General features: G+C 39.3%; 1 protein-coding gene across 9 annotated transcripts in view; it reads left to right on the forward strand.

The window, feature by feature from the left end:
- Positions 1-13152, forward strand: part of RCBTB1 (RCC1 and BTB domain containing protein 1) — a 50478-nt gene extending 37326 nt beyond the window's left edge. For all 9 annotated transcript variants that reach the window (XM_036831247.1, XM_036831250.1, XM_036831249.1 and 6 more), the window contains 3 exons: positions 1782-1933; positions 2700-2830; positions 10878-13152. In XM_036831247.1, coding sequence (XP_036687142.1) covers positions 1782-1933; positions 2700-2830; positions 10878-11018 — 424 coding nt within the window. In that variant the 3' untranslated portion in view covers positions 11019-13152. The remainder of the gene's footprint in view (positions 1-1781; positions 1934-2699; positions 2831-10877) is intronic.
- The last annotated feature ends 1268 nt before the right edge of the window (positions 13153-14420 follow it).

Genomic DNA, 14420 nt, shown 5'->3' on the forward strand with positions numbered 1-14420 from the left:
CTTAGGAATACTGGACTTCCTGGCCCTGAGAGACATCTAATTCCCAATTAAAGAAATGTTTTTCAATATAGTAAATGGCAGGAGTTCTTTGTATAAATGTGAGGGAACTTTGTATTTATTAGTACCTGGACCATTGCTCACTGAGGCTGCCATTACAGAGAAAGAGGCACATAAAATCAGACCATTGAGAGTTAAACTAGCCACTTACAAGTCTTTTTTGAAAATGTAGTTAAATATTTATCTACAAAATAACAAGTTTTAAGGAACCGAAACGCTATGTCATTCATTACTTTAAGGGAGTAAGTATCTGCACCAATGTATTAACTGAAAAGGTGAACGGGAAATGTTTCTATGTGTGAACCTGTGGCCAGCCAGTCTGTTCCTTTCCTGTATAGTTTTCTGACCAATTCATCTATTAGTTCTTGCTTAGGCAACTGTATCTTTTTACTTCCCAGATGAGGTAAGTTCCTTTGTAAGTGGAGCCATTCTTTTAGTATTCTGAATGGATATTGAAAGTATTTTTGTGTTTATAGTGTAACTCATTTTAAAAGGATTTGGAAAGGTGATTTTTAAAAAATTATAAAGTATGTTATACTTGAAGAAAATTGAGTATTCAGAAATCAGTTCCTCATAGGGACTTCCCTAGTGGCGCAGTGGTTAAGAATCCGCCTGCTAATGCAGGGGACATGGGTTCGATCCCTGGTCTGGGAAGATCCCACATGCCACAGAGCAACTAAGCCCATGTGCTACAACTACTGAGCCTGTGCTCTAGAGCTCGTGAGCCACAGCTGCTGAGCCCGCGTGCCACAGCTACTGAAGCCCACGCACCTAGAGCCTGTGCTCTGAAACGAGAAGCCACCACAATGAGAAGCCAGTGCACCTCAACGAAGAGTAGCCCCCGCTCACTGCAACTAGACAAAGCCCGCGTGCAGCAATGAAGACCCGATGCAGCCAAAAATAATAAATAAACAAATAGAAAGAAATCAGTTCCTCATATAGGTGGATTTGTGTATGAAATACAATACAAAAAGACCTAGTTAGGTTTTCTTGAAATATGTGACTATTCTAGTGAATGTGTTTTATAAATAAATTGGTAACAGGCTTGGGAGGAGAGGGGAGCAGGTCAGAGCAAAGGAACAAAAATAGGGGTGGTGGCTGTTTTGAAGATGAGTCAGAAAAGAAGGAAAATTGTCATGTAAGGTAATGGGAAAAAAAATCCTCTTAAATATAATTCAGTTAACATTTAAAACAGTTTCAAGAATACGCTGATTACATGACGCACAAAAAATGAATCATTTGAATGACATGAACATATATCAAAAGTTTGAACACTCATTTCTGAATTTCTTCTAATTTCATTGTTTAAAATGCCCTTCTATACAACATTTTTAAAAAAAAAACAAGTGAGCAGAAAAACTTGATCTGAATGGGGTCTATCAAATGCAAACAGTGGTACTGTTGAAGTGGTAGGTACTTCTAGGCTCCATGTATAATTCTTACTATGTAATAGGCAGTATAAAAAATGAAAGTGAGTGTACGTAAAAGGTGAATGTAAAAGCCCTTGCCTGCGGAATATGTTTGGGTTCTTGTACATGGAATGAATGTATCGGGTTGGCCAAAAAGTTCATTTGGGTTTTTCTGTAACATCTTGCGGAAAAACCCGAACAAACTTTTTGGCCAACCCAATACTACTCAGATAGTAGTAGTTAAGCATACGTGTAATATTTGTTTATCCCTGATTTCATCAACTTAATTAGGTAACTTTTGCTGTTCCGTTTTAGGTGTGAGCACTTTCGATCCATGTTCCAGTCTTATTGGAATGAGGACATGAAGGAGGTGATAGAAATAGACCAGTTTTCCTACCCAGTGTACCGTGCCTTTCTCCAGTACCTCTACACAGATACAGTGGATCTGCCGCCTGAAGATGCTATAGGTACCAGCCACGTTGGGACTGGCCAGGGCACAGGGTCAAAAATATAACTCCCTGTATTCTTACAGTATTGAAATGTAAAAAGTTTCAGGTTTATTGGTTTTTACAAAAGATTTGAAGTAAATGCCTTTAAAAAATAGTACTGTATTTGGGAGAGGGATGGACTCAGAGTTTGGGGTTAGTAGATGCAAACTATTACATATAGAATGGATAAACAACAAGGTCCTACTGTATAGCACAGGGAACTATATTCAATATCCTGGGATAAACCATAATGGAAAAGAATATAAAAAAGAATGTATACCTGTGTATAACTGAGTCACTTTGCTGTACAGCAGAAATTAACACATTGTAAATCAACTGTACTTCAATAAAAATTTTTTTAAAGATAGTATTGTATAGATATGGTTAATAATTATGGACACTATATATGACTGTAGTCTTATTTTACTTTTTTAATACTGAAGTATAAGTTGCTAATGGATTTAGTGCATCATTTTGGAAACAAAATGAGGGGGGAAATTCAATTTTCTCCCCTTCCTTTGTGCTACAGAAGGAATTGTATAAAGTGAGTATAGGAGAGGTATGTTTGGGAGGTGGGGAAGGGATGGACTGAAAAAGAGAATTTATTTAATAAAATTCAGAGTGTTATTCCCTAAGAAGCTTCTGCTGATTTATCTACATAACTCTTCACCAAAATGAAATATATATATATTTATAAATTATTGGAAATTATTGTAACCTCAAGCTTTCCACATTTTACTTTTAGGCCTTTTGGATTTGGCGACGTCTTACTGTGAAAACAGACTGAAGAAACTTTGTCAGCACATTATCAAGCGAGGAATCACTGTGGAGAATGCCTTTTCATTGTTCTCTGCCGCGGTCAGATATGATGCAGAGGTAACATAAAACAATAAGCAGAAACACAAACCGCCCTTAACTCCCCGTGAGCACGTTTCCCCCCTTTCTTGTATGATACAAGCGTGATGAGTAACTTCACTTCTATGTAGGGAATCACTGAACTGATTGACCCCTAAAAAATGAAATCTGGCTTGCTTTATTCTCTGTTCATAGTTTCAAAAATGGTTGTTTCTCTACTTATATTTTTACCTAAGATAGGAAGCTAACTGAAGTCCCAGCAGCTATACTGCAGGCTGGAATATAAAGTGCCATACCTAATGGGACTAACAAACAGCATATTTTAGTTTCAAGTATTCCTCCAGGTCAGCTTAATATATTTTTCTCAAGATCCACTTTGCTGTCTCCCCAGCTCTCCCCTGTCGTAAGCCAAGGCTGCCCTGTGATTTATAGCTGTGTATGCTCTGAAATTCTATCATTGTCTAATTATCACTCACGGTTATTCATGGGTGAAGAGCTTGCTCTGGACTCCTTTTTGTTTGTTTGCTTTTTATATTGGATTGATTGATGGATCTCTAGAGAGTCTCTGAATGAATGGGCTTTTGGGAGTCTTGTGTTTTGGGACATTTATGTACATTTTCTTTAAGTTAACTTAGAGCCACGATATCATCAGATTGTTAGCTCCCTCTGAGCAGGAACTGTATCTTATTCATCTGTGTGCCTTGTGCCTGGCACATGATAAATGTTTGTTGAACTGAATGAAGATTGTACCACGTGAAGGATACATGAAGGATAATTAGTGAACTAAAGGCTGGTATGGTTGGTTTTACATATTCATGGAGAATAAAAGTCAAAGAGCAAGAGTTTTGGAGTTCCAGATGTCTAGCTAAGGTGTGTACCCTAAATGGCACAATTAGTTTTTCTTATAGGTATTTTGTCATCATATGATGAGGCAGATTACCTGGTATCAGGGAATTTATCAGACACCTGCGAAGATCTGCAGCTGTGGCCTTGGGGATGTGGTGGAGGATAGACTTCATCTTTGTCACATTTGGGGATCGAAATGGACCATTATGTCTTGCATTTTCAAAATGTATCCTATCTTTATTTCAGGTTATATTATCATTATAAATATTTGATAAGGTCAGATATAGCTGATTTTCTCTGTGACCTTTTCAACAGATGGAATGATGATCAAAGTCAATCATTTCTAATGGGAAATGGAAATATAGTTTTCTTCCTACCCTTTCTTTGTCATCGTGAACATCTTTATTAGAAACGGTATTTCTTTAGATTTTACTTTTGCCCAATGATGTAATTTTAAATTCGTCCATGGCTTTTCTGTCCATTTGGTGATTGACTTTAGACTCTTCTGTGTCTCACCATACTCCTCCTCAGTGCTGATGAGTTCCATATTCTTGGGATTAGGATCTTGCTGGCCAAAACCAGTCAGAACCACCTGGGCAGAGGCAGATATCTTGGCTCGAGTTGCTGGAAATTTCTTTCTCACTTTCAGCTAAAATCTACCCCAGAAAGTTTATAGAAAATGCCTTATTCCACTTCTACCCAGGCCGGTTGATCATTTCCTTCACTAGTTTTCACTTTTCTGATATCAAGTATAGATACATTAAAAGCTGTCCCTTGTTTGAGACCACAAACGCACGTGCTTCCCCAGAGTCTGTCACAGTGCGGGCATATAGTTGGCACTCAGAAATGTATGTTGAGTTAAATGAACGAATGAATGTGTAATATTTGAAACACCTCACCATGAAGTTGTGCTTTTTTAAAAAAATGTAAAAACAAACAAACAACTCACAACCCCACAAATATTACACATTCACTGTAGAAAAATTAGAAAATAGAAGGCAAAAAGCCTTCTTTCTAGGTTGTATGGTTTTGTGTTGGGAGTTATGTAATTGACTAATGTAGCTTTACGTTTTATTTCCTTAATACTGTAGAATGTAGAAAGTAAACAAATGAAGTTTCTAGAATATAAAAATGAAACCCACTTACTATGTCTATTAGTTGATGGGAAGCTGCTCCTAAGGCAGGTTGGAAATTAGCTGCAAAATCCGTTATTTTCAGACATTGAACTTGGGGACCCTACTTGACTTTCCCTTCACTCTTGGTTGAAATGCTGGGAGGATGGAGACTACCTGCCTCTCATGTTTCTTCTCTTTGCTCTAAAAATTACTGTGGTTCCTCCGTGCCTCCTTTTGACAAGAGAATTTTTTTTTTTTTTTTTTTAAGATTTATTTATTTTATTGATTGATTGATTGCTATGTTGGGTCTTCGTTTCTGTGCTAGGGCTTTCTCTAGTTGCGGCAAGTGGGGGCCACTCTTCATCGCGGTGCACGGGCCTCTCACTATCGCGGCCTCTCTTGTTGCGGAGCACAGGCTCCAGACGTGCAGGCTCAGTAGTTGTGGCCCACGGGCCCAGTTGCTCCGCGGCATGTGGGATCTTCCCAGACCAGGGCTCGAACCCATGTCCCCTGCATTAGCAGGCAGACTCTCAACCACTGCGCCACCAGGGAAGCCCGACAAGAGAATTTTGAAGCAAATGGACGTACATAAAAAGAGCAAAAATGTATTGACTCAGTAGTTGTGGAGATTTTAAAAAGTAAGCTAATTGTTGTGGAACCCTTGCATTATGAATGCATTGTCAAACTTTCTGCACGTTTTTAAAAAGTAAAGAAGGACTTGGAGAAGGAGCACTTAAATATTCCTCTAGTACAAACCTGAATAAGTATCGATCGATATCAAGGGAGAAAATGCGTATAAAACATTGTCTCGTGATAGTTCTGATCACATTATAAACATTTTGAAATGCTTCTATTTATACTGTTTCTTTTCAGGAGATTTTTGTTTTCTGTGTCTATTTGAACATTAGAAGAAACAGTTGGGGAATTTTTTTTGTTTAACCAGAGTAGAGAACTTTCCAGAAAATCCTACTTTCTGAGCAGCTATGTCTTAAAAGTTTGCTTTTGGTGGGAAGCAATAAATATGAGCCAGGAATCTAATTCCACAACTGATTTGGGTTATGAGTATTGGAAAACTTTGTGCTAAAGCCAGATGGTCAGCATTTATTTCTTTTTTCAAGGGGTTAAATTAAAAGTTTTTTGTGATCAGTGGACTGTAAAATACTTTTTGGGTAGTGAGAGAAGGCACCTTTAACATTTTTTTCCAGTATAGTGAGACACTTAAATACATACTAAAAAACAAAATCAAAACCTACTTTGATGTGGAATATTTTGTACTTGATATGCAGTTGACCCTTGAACAATGCAGGGGTTAATCGCGTATAACTTACAGTCAGCCCTCCATATCCCTGGTTCGTCCGCATCTGTGGATTCAACCAAACTTGGATCCTGTAGTGCTGTAGTATGTACTATTGAAAAATATCCTGGGTAAGTGGACCTGCGCAATTCAAACCTGCATTGTTCAACGGTCAACTATACTATCAAGTGAATTCGAGACTTACTGTGTTTGGGTTTTGCTATGTAATTATTTTAACAACACGTTTGGACAGTTAGGTGTGGTTCTCGGTATCTGCCATCTGAAATGTGTCTCAAGGGTGGCCTGTGACACAGAGGTCTCACCCTGGCCAAGTGTCCTTCCACAGGAAGTCTTAGCACTCTCATGTATTTTAGATTTTAAGGCTGGATAAGAACTCCGTTGAAGGCTGCGTTAGCATTTTTAAAATGTGGATATTAAGACCATCAATTCTCTGTGTTTTGTTTCTAAAGAAAATCTGTGGAAAGGAAAAACAACTTATTTTCAGAGTGTGTATAGTGATTGGAATAATTTAATTTAAATGCTTAAAGATTTGGAGCAAATTTGTAAATTTAGAATAGCAATATTTTATTTTGATCTTCCTTACTAATTATAACAAATCTGATTTGCCTCAGAACCACTTTATAATAATTTCACCACAGAATGTCATAAACATGGACTTTGGTTTCTAAAACACCAAGAATACCATATTAGACTCCTTGATTTTACACCCTTCCCCACTTTCTTATTCCATGGCCTTGAGAAGACTCTTAGGAACTTTTTTCATCTACTGGTCAAGTGCTCCTTCTCATCCTTCTTAGAAGTTTTTTTTTAAAGCCCAGCAGTCCTGTTATAGTTGACTTACTAGTTCGGTAAGGGTTGCATTTTCTAAATTTATTTATTTTATTTATTTTTGGCTGTGTTGGGTCTTCGTTTCTGTGCGAGGGCTTTCTCTAGTTGTGGCAAGCGGGGGCCACTCTTCATCATGGCGCACGGGCCTCTCACTATTGCGGCCTCTCTTGTTGCGGAGCACAGGCTCCAGATGCGCAGGCTCAGTAGTTGTGGCTCACGGGCCCAGTTGCTCCGTGGCATGTGGGATCTTCCCAGACCAGGGCTCGAACCCGTGTCCCCTGCATTAGCAGGCAGATTCTCAACCACTGCGCCACCAGGGAAGCCCTGCATTTTCTTCTAGGTAATTGAAGATCTGATCCTTTGCAGAGTGAGGTGAACAGATCATGTAGGTTTTTATAGTATTTAAGAATTATCAGAAGGGTGTTTATCTAATCCACACGTCAACATCAGTAGCACACTGGCTCAGGTTGCGAAGTGAATGTGCTTGGCTGTGCCACTCTCTGGTTCAGGCAAATGAACGTGCAAATTCCAGTTTCTCTCTTCAAGTGTGTTCAATGCTTCCTTTTCCCAAGTTCTGCCTTATCCAAGGTGTAATTAGTTATTTAAACAACCCAGATTTAGATTATTTTCAGTATTCTTGAAACTGTTGAATACAGTTGACCCTTGATCAACACAGGTTTGAACTGCACAGATCCACTTATATGTGGATATTTTTCAATAGTAAATACTACAGTACTACACGATCCACGGTTGGTTGAACCTGCGATTGTGGAGGGCCAACTATTAATTATACTTGGATTAACCCCTGTGTTTTTCAAGTATCAACTGTACTGAGAAATCTTTCCAAACTAATTGGAGGGGAAGGGAAGGCAGTTTGATAAAACTATTTTCATAGGTATATGAACTGATTTGTAATTAGAAGCACCATTTGTATACCTGTACTATATAAAAAAGTTCTTAAAGTTTATACTCAAGGTAATCTATACAGTTAGTAAACTGAATAAACTCACTTTTTCATTATACTACAAAGCTCTTTAATTCCAAATAAGCAGATATAGAAGTGGTAAGGTTTTGCAGTGTCAGAATTTAGTGCCCTCTCTTTCTCCTTTGAATTTGAAATTATATAATTAAAACTTAATATTTAAAGATCCTTATCTGATACATTACGTGGTTTGAAGAACTTTTTGTGCTATGACTGGCTCCTTCCTAAGTTATATGTAGATAAACTAGTTTTCTATTTTTGATAAACAAGATTAAAATATGACTTTCATCTTTCCATGGAATATAATTTAGTCCCTAGAGCTATTTATTAACCATTGGGTTATGATACCAGGAGTAGTGCTTTTTCTTTAATAATGATGTGAGAGAGAGAATGTTTTCTATTGTTTAACATTTTAGTTTATTGTAATACACCTGAGCATTCAGCTGTCCATTCACCCCACTGGGAATCTCTTATTAAAAAACATGGATTCAGGTATTTTTTTTTTTATTAATTTATTTATTTTTGGCTGTGTTGGGTCTTTGTTTCTGCGCGAGGGCTCTCTCTAGTTGCGGCGAGCCAGGGCCACTCTTCATCGTGGTGCGCGGGCCTCTCACTATCGCGGCCTCTCTTGTTGCGGAGCACAGGCTCCAGACGCGCAGGCTCAGTAGTTGTGGCTCACGGGCCCAGTTGCTCCGCGGCATGTGGGATCTTCCCAGACCAGGGCTCGAACCCGTGTCCCCTGCATTGGCAGGCAGATTCTCAACTACTGCACCACCAGGGAAGCCCTGGATTCAGGTATTGTGCTAACATTTTAAATGCATTTTCAATTATCTGGAGAATAAAACTGACAGTAGCTGGCTGAGAGACATTAAATGTGGTTTATCTCTTACTGGTTATATGACTGGAGGGGAGGGACGAGAGACTCTTAGAATAAGGAACTATTTGTTTGTAGGGGTCTGAAAGGGGTATTTCTGTATGGGGACACGGCCCTTCCCCACCCTGCCTAAAATTCTCATTTGGTGGTGGCTGGGAAACACGAAGCTAAGACCCTACAGTTTAACAGTTGTTGAGATCCTAGTTTGACAGAACCCTGAGTACTGACGTTCAGTATTGCTGGCCACGTTACAGAAACTGAGCTATTAGACTTCATCTTTGTGTACATTCCAGGTACCTAATTGATCTAATAAATATGTTCCACTTTTTTTAAAAAATAGACTTATTTATTTTATTTTTGGCTGTGTTGCGTCTTCATTGCTGCGCACGGGCTTTCTCTAGTTGCGGTGAGCGGGGGCTACTCTTCATCGCGGTGCACGGGCTTCTCATCGCGGTGGTTTCTCCTGTTGTGGAGCATGGGCTCTAGGCGCACGGGCTTCAGTAGTTGTGGCACACGGGCTTAGTTGCTCCGTGGCATGTGGGATCTTCCCAGACCAGGGCTCAAACCTGTGTCCCCTGCATTGGCAGGCAGATTCTTAACCACTACGTCACCAGGGAAGCCCCTGTTTCAATGCTTGAAGGGACAAACAACAATATAGTAGAGTTTTGCTGGAGATGAAAGCATGTCTTAGCATAGGTAGAAATAGATCTTTTAAAAAAATTATTTTATTTATTTATTTTTGGCTGTGTTGGGTCTTCGTTGTGTGCGTGGGCTTTCTCTAGTTGCAGCGAGCAGGGGCTACTCTTCGTTTTGGTGCGTGAGCTTCTCATTGTGGTGGCTTCTCTTGTTGCGGAGCATGGGCTCTAGGCACGCAGGCTTCAGTAGTTGTGGCACACGGGCTCAGTAGTTGTGGCTCGTGGCCTCTAGGCACGTGGGCTCAGTAGTTGTGGTGCATGGGCTTAGTTGCTCTGCGGCATGTGGGATCTTCCCGGACCAGGGCTTGAACCCGTGTCCCATGCATTGACAGGCGAATTCTTAACCACTGCGCCACCAGGGAAGCCCAGAAATAGATTTTTTTTAAAAAATTAATTAATTAATTAATTTTTGGCTGTGTTGGGTCTTCGTTTCTGCGTGAGGGCTTTCTCTAGTTGCGGTGGGCGGGGGCCACTCTTCATTGTGCTGCGTGGACCTCTCACTATCGCGGCCTCTCTTGTTGCAGAGCACAGGCTCCAGGCACACAGGCTCAGTAGTTGTGGCTCACGGGCCCAGTTGCTCCGCGGCATGTGGGATCTTCCCAGACCAGGGCTCGAACCCGTGTCCCCTGCATTGGCAGGCAGATTCTCAACCACTGCACCACCAGGGAAGCCCCAGAAATAGATTTTTAAATTGTTCTGGTTTGCCACTTGTGTATGTTACTCTCCCTCTGAATGTTGGTAGTTGGTAACTTCCATTTGTCTAACTGAAAAGTCAAGCCTCTGTGACTATTCTTTTGTGGATTGACTATCCGAGAAATTAACGTGGTGGAAGTTGTAGAATATTATTCTTTGTGGCTTTAAAAATGAAGGCATTTTTATATAGGAGGGCATGAAAGTGAATTTAAGGTCTTTGGAAGTTTTATTTTTAATGTGTCACTTTAGGTTGACCATTTCTCTTCATCACTTTTCTGTTTCTTAAAGTCTTCTCTTCCTTGGACCAAATGACCCACATCTTAATTCTTTTCTCTGACTTCTTGAATGTGGTAAAACATATGATATGGACAAAAGTTGCTTTCAGCTTTTTAAAACCATGTCTTTGAGTGACTAGACTATGTGATAACCATGAGGAAATCCCCCCCCCCCCCCGGTGTGTGTGTGTGTGTGTGTGTGTGTGTGTGTGTGTGTGTGTGTGTTTTGAAGAGTCAGACTTGAGTAGGGGAACCATTGCTTTTACTGTGTGGTGAGTAAATAGTTTGTATTTTTCTGACATGTACCTGTGGTCACTTGTTTGCCTAGTTTGAGGTTTCTGGCCTCAAATCTCTTCTGGGGGAGGGTAAGGGAGCTGGAGAGAAGTAATTCAAAGTTAATTAAAAAAGGCCTCTTCTTGTTTTTATTTTTGTTGTGTGTGTCCAGGATTTAGAAGAATTCTGCTTTAAGTTTTGCATCAATCATTTGACAGAAGTTACACAGACTGCAGCATTTTGGCAAATGGATGGCCCTCTGCTAAAGGAGTTCATTGCTAAAGCCAGTAAATGTGGAGCCTTTAAGAACTGAAGCCCAAGACTGCTGGGTTTTGTGTGAGTGCTCTGGGGCTGGTGATGGTGTGTCGTTTGTGCTCTATGGGTGATGTAATTCTGCAGGTAAAAGAGCCCATCAGGTTGTTTTGCTCACATGGAGATACAGTTCTCTGTGTAGGGGTACAGGAAGGGTGTACGGCTTTTCCTGAACCCATTTTAAACAACCCTTATTTCCAGATGTGTATATTTTAAATGTGACCTTAACATTTGGCTGGGACATTGTAAAAGGGTGAAAGTCTAGCTGGTTGTTTGTTTTTTGTTTGGTTTGGTTTTGATTAGAGGAACTCCTGAAGTTGGAAAGGGGGCTTTGCGGCAAGTCTCCTGGCTTACATATCAACAACCCTTTTGACGCCAGGGGTTGGGATAGGGTGCCAACTGTGAGAGATGTAGAGGCCCCGCTGGGAATGACAGATGCTGACTTGGGGGCTTGTTGAAGGGCTGCATTAGTTGCTAGTTCAGTAGCCTCACTGTGAAGGAATAGTTAAGATTGCCTGAGGCTTTTGTTTGTGTATTTGCATTATTGATGACTATTTTAACTTCAAAATAATATTCAATTTAATATAAGCCTATTGAAATGATAATTATGTGAAGATGAATTTCTAGGTTAGTCAGGGTTTCTCTTAAGACTTAAGTACATAAAGAGTAGTAATGTAGAACTATCTGTGAAAACTTGATAATGAAAGAAACTTCATTTGGGTGAAAGTGGATATTTTGTAGCTCAGAGTCTCCACTACTAACAACGTTTTATTAAGGTTAAATTTGAGAACCCAAATTTAAATCCCCCCACCTTTTCTCCTCTAAATGCTAAACATATAAGAGGAAAATAGTGATATATTCAATGTACTCTTCTTGCCTTCCTGAATTGTGGTTGCTGAATCATCAGGTCTGCTACGTCTGACTCAAATAAGTGGTTCTTAAAACCAAGTTTCTTACAGGACTTAATAGAATTTGTTTTTATCGATTTTTATCTATGCCAAATGCTGTCACACATTTTGCTTATTTGAAATGTCACCAGCTTTCACATTTGATTTTCCTTTCCTTTTAATTGTGTTAGGTAACTTTGAAAAAGGATCTAAATTATGAGGGTGTTTTTTTGGTCTGGTTATGAAATGTGACTTTGGGAAGTAAGAGTGTTCAACTCTGAGTTTTATCATGTGTGCCCATTGAGCTTGCTTCAAGAACAAAGCTTTGTTCTGCTCTCTGGCCCACGGACTCATTTCCATTTGTGGGAGCTCCTTTAGTGAACTGTTTCCTGTTTGGAAGGTCCTCCATCTGAATTTAGAGACCGAATCCATTTTCAGACCCCAATTAACAAGAGGGTGAAGAGATGCTGCAGCTACTGTTTTTAGCAGTGTTTCTAAGTGTATGTTGGGGGGTGAGGGCCCAAAGATGGAAATTCATTGATAGGTGAAATAAACACAAACCCGGAAGTCCCAGCCCCCTTTTCTTGACCATGTTGCAAGTGATCGAAGCCCAATGAGTTATTAGGTTAGAATTAGTTCTGCAACATAATAGAATTTTCTTACTAGGTTGATAAATGTACTTTAATTTGATTATTAGCTATGATAGGTAGTGTTTCTAACAATCACTGTCTATAGGCTTATGATCTGGACAAAACAAGAACTTCAGTAAGTTTACTATTGCTCTTACTTGAAAAAAAACTTTAAAAAAGCACAAATTAACATAGATCCATTTCCATAGATAGTTCATTCACTAAACAAATATTTACTGAGTTCCCATTAGGTGAAGAACCACTTCTCATATTAGATTACTGAGTAATTTGTATGAGTATATTTTCAGTGAAGAGAACAGAAAAAAGTCTTTCAGAAAGTACTTGAGTATCTTGTGTTGTTTTTTTTTTTTTTTAGATATGCTCTCTTATTTTTCTACTTGGTTTTGTTGTTAATCATAGCAGGAGATGAAAACTATTCTTTGAATTGTTTTTTTCATCTGATATAATAGTGAAAGCCAAAGTATTGGTATTTCTTCAAATAGCCCTAAAATGTACTCTTGAATTTCCTACTGGAACAAGGTTTGATATGCTAGTTATATAGGTTGTATTTATGTAATGTTTAGAGTGACATATTAATAAATAAAGCAATCTATTAAAATAGGCATGTAGAGTTATTTTTTCCCTCTCAAAAATCAATAATATGCAGCCTTGAAAGGAAATTCTGACACATGCTGCAGCTTGGATGAACCTTGAGGACATTATGCTAAGTGAAATAAGCCAGTCGCAAAAGGACAAGTACTGTATGATTCCATGTACATGAGGTCCCTGGAGTAGTCAGATTCATAGGAAGTAGAATGGTGGTTGGCAGGGGCTGGGAGAAAGGGTATGAGGGGTTATTGTTTAATAGGTACAGAGTTTCAGTTTTGCAAGATGGAAAGAGTTCTGTGCATGGATGATACACAACAATGTGAATGGACTTAACGCCACTGAACTGTACACTTAAGCATGGTTAACATGGTAATGTGTATTTTGCCACAGTTTAAAAAAAAAAAACCAGTACTGTGATTCTTGGGTATCAGACTAAAAACAGGTACCACCATGAACATGCTGTTTCTCAACTATCCTCCCCACCCCAGAAGATATGCTTTGGTTTTATTCCTGTTGAAAGATACTACAATTGAACTGTCACAGTAGAAAAATGTATCTGGATCCTTTTGGGGACTTATAAATGAAGGGAGAGACATGGTCCCTATCCTCAAGGAATGTAAAAATTATTGGGAGAGAGGTTTAGGAATTAACAACATAATAACATTTATAAACAGCTTTTTGTAAGTCATTGAGAGGAAACCCAGTAGGGTTAGTATGAGAAGCAATTGTTCTGAAGGTCATGTTTGTGCAGCATAGGGGGCAACACAAATGTCCTTTTAGCTCATTTCCAAAACAGCGGTAAGTGGCCCAAGCAAAGGCTTAGAGGTGGGGAATAATGAGCCTTCCAGAATTTTACCATAAGGAAGTTTGTTTGGTTAGAATGGGGAAAATAAACCAGGGCCCCTCAGGCAGAAATGTTGGCAAGGGAAGGGCATGTGTTGGTGTGTGTGGTGTGGATGAGAACATTTATTTCCCACAATGCCAGGCATTTTGTGCCCTGTGCTTCACATGCATTTTCTTTTTTAGTGCCCACATTTTGTACCATAAAGTAGGCAGAATTAGTCTCATATTAAATAATTTTTTTCAGCAGTGGCACTGCTAAAGTAAAAATCCAGGTCTGTTTTAATTTGCCCGATATTTGCCACTTGATGACAAATACATGTTGCTCCCTTGTACTGAGTTACCACCATGAAATTTGAAAGTAAAGTGGTGGACAGAGGGTTTTTTTAAGAAATAAACATCATGACATTAGAACTGTTACTCAGATAAGCTTTGCTA

The sequence above is a fragment of the Balaenoptera musculus genome, chromosome 18, assembly GCF_009873245.2.
Source record: "Balaenoptera musculus isolate JJ_BM4_2016_0621 chromosome 18, mBalMus1.pri.v3, whole genome shotgun sequence".
Lineage (NCBI taxonomy): Eukaryota > Metazoa > Chordata > Mammalia > Artiodactyla > Balaenopteridae > Balaenoptera > Balaenoptera musculus.